We start from the raw sequence: 10000 nt of genomic DNA on the forward strand, positions 1-10000 counted from the left end.
CTCACTCACTCTCTCACTCTCTCACTCACTCACTCACACACACACACACACACACACACAGCCATTTTCATCTGTTACTCTCCCTCATCAAGTATTTTTGCCCTGATACGGACCTGATCAAACGATTAATCCCCAAAACCAGGACCTACTATGTGACACGTGTGAGAATGTGGGACTGCATTATGTATGAACACCCCCCTCCTTTCCCCCCTCACTCCCTCACTCCCTCCGTCCTACACCCCTTCCTCCCTCCGCCACCTCCTTCCCTCTTCCACCTCCCTCCTCCCCCCCTTCACTCCCTCCGTCCTACACCCCTCCCTCCCTCCTCCACCTCCTTCCCTCTTCCACCTCCCTCCTCCCGTCTGCATCTAGCTACATTAGTTAGTGACACACTAACCGACTTGTGTGTAATCAATCAGTCAGTGTGTTTCATTACGGCAGGCAGGCAGGCAGGCAGGCAGACAGACAGGCGGGCGGGCGGGCGGGCGGGCGGGCGGGCGGGCGGGCGGGCGGGCAGGCAGGCAGGCAGGCAGGCAGGCAGGCAGGCAGGCAGGCAGGCAGGCAGGCAGGCAGGCAGGCAGGCAGGCAGGCAGGCAGGCAGGCAGGGGAAAGCACTGTGTCAGATGTCCTCTCTGGGTGATAAGGTGGTTATCTCAAGGATTTTTCCCTCTGCTGCAGCTGGGGTGAAAGAAAGCTAGCCGTCACTTTTGTCCATCAAAATTATATACATTGTGTGTTTTGGCTGGGGTGACTGGAATAAGATTGATATGTTTACTCAATGTAATATGTGACAGTGTGATATAAATGGTTTTGTGGGATGTTAGGCTATAAATCTGTGTAATTCTATAGGGACGATAAATTGCAGTGTACAGAGGCTTGCGAAAGTATTCACCCCCCTTGGCATTTTTCCTATTTTGTTGTCTTACAACCTGGAATTAAAATAGATTTTTGGGGGGTTTGTATCATTTGATTTACACAACATGCCTACCACTTTGATGATGACAAATATTTGTTATTGTGAAACAAACAAGAAATAAGATTTTTTTTTTAAACTGAAAACTTCAATACTTTGTCAAAAAGTCAATACTTTGTAGAACCACCTTTTGCAGCAATTACAGCTGCACATCTCTTGGGGTACGTCTCTATAAGCTTGGCACATCTAGACACTGGGATTTTTCAAGGCAAAACTGCTCCAGCTCCTTCAAGTTGGATGGGTTCCGCTAGTGTACAGCAATCTTTTTTAAAATGATTATTATTTTTTGAATAAATTTGACTCCCTTTTCTCCACAATTTTGTGGTATCCAATTGTTAGTAGTTACTATCTTGTCTCATCGCTACAACTCCCGTACGGGCTCGGGAGAGTTGAAGGTCGAAAGCCACGCGTCCTCCAAAACACAACCCAAGCCGCACTGCTTCTTAACACAGTGCCCTAGACCACTGCCGCACCCGGGAGGCCTGTGTACAGCAATCTTTAAGTCATACTTTGACTAGGCCATTCCAAGACATTTCAATGTTTCCCCTTAAACCACTCGAGTGTTGCTTTAACAGTATGCTTAGGGTCATTGTCCTGCTGGAAGGTGAACCTCGTCCCAGTCTCAAATCTCTGGAAGACTGAACCAGGTTTCCCTCAAGAATTTCCATGTATTTAGTGCCATCCATCATTCCTTCAGTTGACCAATTTTGACCAATTCGGATCAGTTTCCCAGTCCCTGCCAATGTTGCTGCCACCACCATGCTTCACTGTGGGGATGGGTTCTCGTTTTTCTTGATGGCCAAAAAGCTCAATTCTAGTCTCATCTGACCAGAGTACCTTCTTCCATATGTTTTGGGAGTCTCCTACATACCTTTTGGCGAACACCAAACGTGTTTGCTTATTTTTTTTCTTTGAGCAATGGCTTTTATTCAGGCCACTCTTCCGTAAAGCCCAGCTCTGTGGAGTGTACGGCTTAGTGGTCCTATGGACAGATACTCCAATCTCCACTGTGGAGCTTTGCAGCTCCTTCAGGGTTATCTTTAGTCTCTTTGTTGCCTCTCTGATTAATGCCCTCCTTGCCTGGTCTGAGTTTTGGTGGGTGGCTCTCTCTTGGCAGGTTTGTTGTGGTTCCATATTCTTTCCACATTTTAATAATGGATTTAATGGTTTTCCGTGGGATGTTCAAAGTTTTGGATATTTTTTTATAACCCAACCCTGATCTGTACTTCTTCACAACTTTGTCCCTGACCTGTTTGGGGAGCTCCTTAGTCTTCATGGCTTGGTAGTGCCCCTTGCTTAGTGGTTTTGCAGAGTCTGGGGCCTTTCAGAACAGGTGTATATATACTGAGATCATGTGACAGATCATGTGACACTTAGATGGCACGCAGGTGGACTTTATTTAACTATTTATGTGACTTCTGAATGTAATAGGTTAAACCAGATCTTATTTAGGGTCTTCATAGCAAAGGGGGTGAATACATATGCACGCACAACTGTTCTGTTTTCCTTTTACTTCACATTTGTTTGACTATTTTGTGTATGTCCATTACATGAAATCCAAGTAAACATCAATTTAAATTACAGGTTGTAATGCAACAAAATAGGAAAAGCACCAAGGGGGATGAATGCTTTTGCAAGGCATGGTGTGTATGGTGAATATCGAATGGAATATGATGTCCCATTAATGTGTTGATATATGAGACAGTGTGAAAGTGATACACAGTTTTCTGTAGATTATTGTGGTCTGAGTCTGTCTGATTCTATAATGATGGTTGAACTATAGTTTACTCCACTGAATATTCTAGTAACATGACGTTCAAACAGCATTCCCCACTTCTGACCAGAAAGCTGTTCTTCTTGTTCTCCTTCTTCTTCCTCTTCTTCTTCTTCTTCTTCTTCATTCTCCTTCTTCTTGTTCTCCTTCTTCTTCTTCTTCTTCTTCTTCTTCTTCTCATTCTCCTTGTTCTCCTTGTTCTTCTTCTCCTTCTCATTCTCCTTCTTCTTCTTCTTCTTCTTCTCATTCTCCTTCTTCTCCGTCTTCTTCAAATCAAATCAAATCAAATCAAATGTATTTATATAGCTCTTTGTACATCAGCTGATATCTCAAAGTGCTGTACAGAAACCCAGCCTAAAACCCAGAACAGAAAGCAATGCAGGTGTAGAAGCACGGTGGCTAGGAAAAACTCCCTAGAAAGGCCAAAACCTAGGAAGAAACCGAGAGAGGAACCAGGCTATGAGGGGTGGCCAGTCCTCTTCTGGCTGTGCCGGGTGGAGATTATAACAGAACATGGCCAAGATGTTCAAATGTTCATAAATGACCAGCATGGTCAAATAATAATAATCACAGTAGTTGTCGAGGGTGCAGCAAGTCAGCACCTCAGGAGTAAATGTCAGTTGGCTTTTCATAGCCGATCATTAAGAGTATCTCTCCCATTCCTGCTGTCTCTAGAGAGTTGAAAACAGCATGTCTGGGACAGGTAGCAAGTCCGGTGAACAGGTCAGAATTCCATAGCCGCAGGCAGAACAGTTGAAACTGGAGCAGCAGCACGGCCAGGTGGACTGGGGACAGCAAGTAGTCCTCATGCCAGGTAGTCCTGAGGCATGGTCCTAGGGCTCAGGTCCTCCGAGAGAGAGAAAGAAAGAGAGAAAGAGAGAATTAGAGAGAGCATACTTAAATTCACACAGGACACAGGATAAAACAGGAGAAGTACTCCAGATATAACAAACTGACCTTAGCCCCCCGACACATAAACTACTGCAGCATAAATACTGGAGGCTGAGACAGGAGGGGTCAGGAGACACTGTGGCCCCATCCGATGATACCCCCGGACAGGGCCAAACAGGAAGGATATAACCCCACCCACTTTGCCAAAGCACAGCCCCCACACCACTAGAGGGATATCTTCAACCACCAACTTACCATCCTGAGACAAGGTCGAGTATAGCCCACAAAGATCTCCACCACGGCACAACCCAAGGGGGGTGCCAACCCAGACAGGAAGATCACATCAGTGACTCAACCCACTCAATGACACACCCCTCCTAGGGACGGCATGAAATGGCACCAGTAAGCCAGTGACTCAGCCCCTGTAATAGGGTTAGAGGCAGAGAATCCCATTGGAAAGAGGGGAACCGGCCAGGCAGAGACAGCAAGGGCGGTTCGTTGCTCCAGAGCCTTTCCGTTCACCTTCACACTCCTGGGCTAGACTACACTCAATCATATGACCCACTGAAGAGATGAGTCTTCAGTAAAGACTTAAAGGTTGAGACCGAGTCCGCGTCTCTCACATGGGTAGGCAGACCATTCCATAAAAATTGAGCTCTATAGGAGAAAGCCCTGCCTCCAGCTGTTTCTTCTCCTTCTTCTTCTCCTCCTTCTTCTCCTTCATCTTCTTCTTCTTCTCCCTCTTCTTCTTCTCCTTCTTCTTCTTCTTCTTCTCCATCTTCTTCTTCTCCTTCTTCTTCTTCTTCTCCATCTTCTTCTTCTCCTTCTTCTTCTTTCTTTTTCTTTTTCTTCTTACTTTCTCCCCCTCTCTCTTTCACTCTCCCTCTATCTCTGTTAGTCTATCTTTCTCTCAGAGTGAGGAACCCTACAGCAATTTATGCTTTGTCCTAATTTAAGTGGATTGGATTTTTAAGGGACATTGTCAGTAGTATTGATTGTGCCTTTGCTAATAGATTTTTATCGCTGGGACCATAACAAACTGTGCCCTTCACTCCCAAGTAAATACGCACAACACACATGACTTTATGTGCTTTTATGATAGGTGATCAACATACCGAACAGGCAGAGATATAGTTGGGGGCTTGTTGTGAAATGCAAGAATTAGACCTTCTGTCACTCATGACCCATTTGTATCATAAAAGGGCATCCTTTTAAAAAGGCACACAGTTATCAATCAGCTTGAAGAGGAGATACAAGTAGGTTGGTTAAAATGCCATCTGAATGTCAGATCTATTCTCATGGAGCAAAGTACAGTAGAGCAGAGGCAGCTAACCACTTAGAGACATTAGGCATAGCAATGCCCTGAATATGGAAGTTGTTAATCAGAGTCATCATCCATCAGTAAGGCCTAACTCAAGCACTGTTCATAACAGTGGTACAGTACAGTTAGAAGAAAGGATGTCCATTATGTTTGTCTACAAAGCATGTGACCATGATGTTTCTGATTTTCAGATGAGCAAGAGGCAGTGCAGAAGCGGACGTTCACTAAATGGATCAATTCCCACTTGGCAAAGGTAAGAGTCTAGCTCACTGACTCTCTGTCTGTCTGTCTGGCAAGCCTTTCTGGTCATTGTTGTGTTCACACTAAAAGGACTGTACAGATTTAGACCCCCCCCCCCCCCCCCATCTGACCAAAACAGGCAGACATTTCAGGTGGTCTTTTCAAACAGCACTTACACTAAAAGGGGTATTATCATAATTTTCACAGTATTATTCCAACCTCATAGTGTGGAAATATATATAAAACACAGGAAAACAAATTTTCACTGCACTGTGCCTTTAAAAGTATTAGGTTAACCAGTCATGAGACTTGGTTGTGCCACCCCCTAGATCACATGCATGCACAGCACACACTCAGACACACTACTGTTCCTTCTCACCTGACCTTACACCAGATAGCCTGTGGATACCTTTCAGTCTTATATCATACAAAAGTAATTATAGCTATTTGCTTTCAACAAAAGCAATTTCTGCTTTCCCCCCTCCAGTACAGTGTACTAAATTAGGATCTGTATCATTTCATATTTATGACGTTTTCCATCTCTGCAGGCTATACTGTAGACAAGGTTTGGGCTCAGAGATCGGGGCTAAAATAGAACCCTACTCCTCCTTTGCAACTAATTTGGATTGTTCTGCATAAGAGCTCAAATCCTTCATTTGCCTTCCTATTAGGCTTAGCCTACCATTTAAGCAACAGTGTTTCTGTAACCTAAACAATTACAGTTGGCGCAGCCGCATGCTTTGGTCCGCCATGTGCATGTAATTATAGTATTATAACGTATTAGGCTTCTCCATTTAACCCATTACTGCTTGAAGAGCATGTCGGGGAGCGAGTGGACAAGGCGACTGCGGCACAGCGCCACGCAATTAAACGCTATTTCAATCCGAGCCGCCGCCGCTCTCAAGGTTTCCAATTTGATTACGACAGTGGCCGCATTCATCTGCGGCGAAGCAGAGCAGAAAATTCATTTGAGGAGGCAGTCTGCAGGGAATAAACCTTGACATGATATTAAATATCAGATATCAGGACCTTTGCAGCTGAAAATGACTCACCACCAAAATATTTAAATGTCCTAGATGTGTTATAGCGTTTAAAGTAAAGACCTAATCATTTATTTATCGCACTTTATCCCCAGAGAGCAAATAGATTAAAGACGTCCTCCAGCTATTTTTAATATCCAAAGTATAAATACAGTACACATACAAAAGTAAGTACACACTAAAGGAAAAAAAAAATGTGTTTGTGTTTTGAGGAGAATTGTGTTTTTTTTAAACAAAACTGAAAACTTCAAGGGTTAGGGCATTCCAGGAGTTGGTCTGACAGAGATGTTTCATATTGTCCCCCCCCCCCCCCACCACTTGCTTCAGGAACAATAGAGGAGCAATAGAGAACAGAAGACAAAAGAGAAAAGACCCCCCCCCCCCCCCCACCCACCCACCTGTGCAATGTCACGAGGATACCTGGAAAATGTGCCTTTTGTTATGTAAATCAGGTGAATGAGCTGAATAGGAGACTGGAGTGGGACTTTAATGTCATGTAGGGTTGTGCTTTATGCCCTTCTTCTGGGCTACATACATGTCATATTAACAGCCTAATTTTATCCTAATCACCAACCATCCACTATGTGGATGATATCTCATCAAACCTTCTGGAACGGTGTTGATCTCTCATCAAAGCACTGGGGAAGATAGGGAATCAGGCAGGACTACCTGACATAGTTTGCTCTTTACGATTAAACTTGACATGTTTGATTTAGGCTACCTCCTCTCTTCTGGAATGATTATATCGCTGCTCTGTGCTCTGTCTAAATAGCTTTTAAATTCTTAAAGGTAATTGCTTAGCTTTTTTTCTGACTCGTCTCCTGTTGATTAAACTCCCCCCGCCTTATACCATCCCTTCTTTATGCCTATTTAACCTCTTCCTCCTTGAGCATGACGTTACCGTAGCGACCGATGGCAGCATGTAGGCCTATTTGTCTTAGTGGATTGCTTTGTGTCAGGTTGGTAGACGGGTTGGTAAACAGAAATGGCGCAAAGACCGTGTTGAACATAGGGTGTGTCTCTTTGACGTTACCTTGTTGAGGGAAATAATTAGGCCTGTGGTGGAGTGCTGTTGGCTGAAACCTAGCTGACTTAACTCTACTCCATGGTGAAGGAAGTTTCGGATAAACTCCACCAACGGAGTGGAGCAGCGACCATGTTCTTGTCCCATCGCGCACTAGCGACTCCTGTGGCGGGCCGGGTGCAGTGCACGCTGACATGGTCGCCAGGTGTATGGTGTTTCCTCCGACACATTGGTATGACTGGCTTCTGGCTTGGCTGGGTTGTGTTTCGGAGGATGCATGCCTCTCCCGAGTCCGTACGGGAGTTGCAGGGATGAGACAAGACTGTAACTACCAATTTGGGAGGAAAAAAAAGTTTCTTTTTTTTTTTGAAAAAAAAGTATTTCAGCAAACAAAGGCACGCAACTACAGAGGACAAACATAGGTACAATTACATTTTTAAAAAGTATTGACCTCAATGTAGTCAGAGCTGAATTTCACAAAGCCTGTCCCTGCTCCACTCCGTTGGCGAAGTTCATCAAAATGTGTGTAGTTCTGTCCCTGAGCTGTTCTTGTCTATTGATATTCTGTATGTTTCATGTTTTGTGTGGACCCCAGGAAGAGTAGCTGCTGCTTTTGCAACAGCTTATGGGGATCCTAATAAAGTACCAAAATACCAAATCAGAAATGTCCTTCACCATAGAAGTTTAGTCAGCTAGCTAAAAACCAAGCCTATGGGTTCCTCTATACATGTTTGCCTTTGAATTCCCTGCAATAAAACAAACAAGTTGAAATAACATTTTTTTTTAAACTCTGTGTAGAAAAATGTTGTGAGGCCCTAGATAGGCTGGGCTCCCTTTTTAACTAGTCCCTTGGAAAGAGAGAGAGAGGCAAGCTAGCTGAACTAGTGGGTTAAGCACGGCTCTCCAGGGGTAGAGGCTCATTACCATAGTTATCTCAGGCCTTTAATTCTCAGCCTAAAGGTTTGTGATTAATCGTTATAACGTAGGTAGGTGAGATAACGCTGGTATGAGGGATACACCCTCTCCTTCCCCCCTGCTTCCTTCCCCCTCCTGGGCCTACCCCTCCACAGGTAACAAAATATGATTTCATATGAGCTCTGACAAAGGGGCAAAGATAGAAGAGCGCAGTTATAGAAAATATGAATGGTTTCCTATTACACAGCGTAATATACCGTCTTGTAATATACCGTCTTGTCTATACTGCAACTTTGTTGAACCAGCACCTACATAGCATAGTATGTATGACAGTATGATTTATTTTCAGTGCACATCCACATATGCAAAACCATCCCAAAGCAAGATCAGCCAGCATGGGTGAGCCAGGGAGAATGTATTTATATGCCTCTGCATGTTGCACAGAAGAATATGATTAAAGCACTCAGACTGAAGAGCTTTTAAGTTGTACTCAGCTACTCAGCAGAGAGAGTGAGAGAGAGAGAGAGAGAGAGAGAGAGTGAGAGAGAGAGAGAGAAGACCCTCATTTTCCATTTTGACAAATCCTCTGTGAGAAGGTTAGGGCTTAATTATGGGCTGGCCAGTGTGAGCGGCACGGCAGGCTCATCATCTCTCAGCAAACAGCTGGGCTAGGCTAAACTAGCTGCATTAATCAGCAGCCAAGTGTTCCCAGAGATTACTGCAAAGCCCCACTGACCATTGTAAACAATTTTTTCACCCTGTCTCTTACTCTTTCTTTCTTCTCTCAGACATTATGGCACACAACTCGTCCCAACCCCCTTCCTCATCCTACAACTTATATTTTCAATGTTACTTCTCTACTCCTGTATGTCTCTATCATCTTGTCTGTTTACTTCTCTACTCCTGTATGTCTCTATCATCTTATCTGTATCTCATCGTTATTCTTTCCTGGATCTTCTTCCATTCAGTCTCTCTTCCTTCTTCCATTCTCTTTTCCCTTTCTCTCTCTCTCTCTCTCTCTCTCTCTCTCTCTCTCTCTCTCTCTCTCTCTCAATTCAATTCAATTGACTTTATTGACATGGCAAGTTCATTATTACTTACATTGTCAAAGTATACATATCGAAAAATAAAAATGTATATTTATATTTATATATATATATAAATGTATATATAAATAAATGGTGGGACCAACAGCAATAATAATAGTATTAGTGGACATGGGATTACCATTAACAACAACTATAAAAACAATATTAATGAGAACAACAATCCATTAAAGCAATGGTAGTAGACCAGTGTCAACATGACTGAGAAGACACATGATGTGGTATGAAAGACAAAACAAAAACAAGATGGGAAATATTATCGACATTACTTTGCACTTTTCACTGGCTGTCCCTCAGGTTATGGCAGGAGGACACATATTTGGCTGCCAAAACTGCACATTTAGGCTTTTCACCCAATAAATATTTGATTTTTTCTTCATCTTTTATAGTTTCAAATTCTTTGTATTGAATTATAATTTTGGGAAAGAAATATTCTCTTAGATCTGAGTATTTATCACAGTGTAATAGGAAATGCAGCTCTGTCTCTACCTCTCCCCTGGAGCAGAGTGAGCACAGCCTGTCCTCTCTGGGCAGCCAGGTTTGTCTGTGACGACCGGTCTCTATAGCCAGACTGTGCTCACTGAGTCTGTACCTAGTCAATGTTTTCCTCAGTTTTCTATCAGCCACAGTGGTCAGATAGTCTGCCACCATGTACTGTCTGTTTAGAGTCAAATAGCATTGAAGTTTACTTTGATTCTTTGTGGAGTCTTTCCAAT

The 10000-nt window shown here is 43.5% G+C and overlaps 1 protein-coding gene across 1 annotated transcript in view; it reads left to right on the plus strand.

Moving 5' to 3' along the window:
* Window positions 1-10000, plus strand: part of syne1a (spectrin repeat containing, nuclear envelope 1a) — a 212702-nt gene that overhangs the window by 21036 nt on the left and 181666 nt on the right. The window contains exon 2 of the mRNA XM_036975988.1: window positions 5151-5212. Within this exon, the coding sequence (XP_036831883.1) occupies window positions 5151-5212 (62 nt within the window). The remainder of the gene's footprint in view (window positions 1-5150; window positions 5213-10000) is intronic.

This window comes from Oncorhynchus mykiss, chromosome 4 (genome assembly GCF_013265735.2).
Source record: "Oncorhynchus mykiss isolate Arlee chromosome 4, USDA_OmykA_1.1, whole genome shotgun sequence".
In the NCBI taxonomy this organism is placed as follows: Eukaryota; Metazoa; Chordata; class Actinopteri; order Salmoniformes; family Salmonidae; genus Oncorhynchus; species Oncorhynchus mykiss.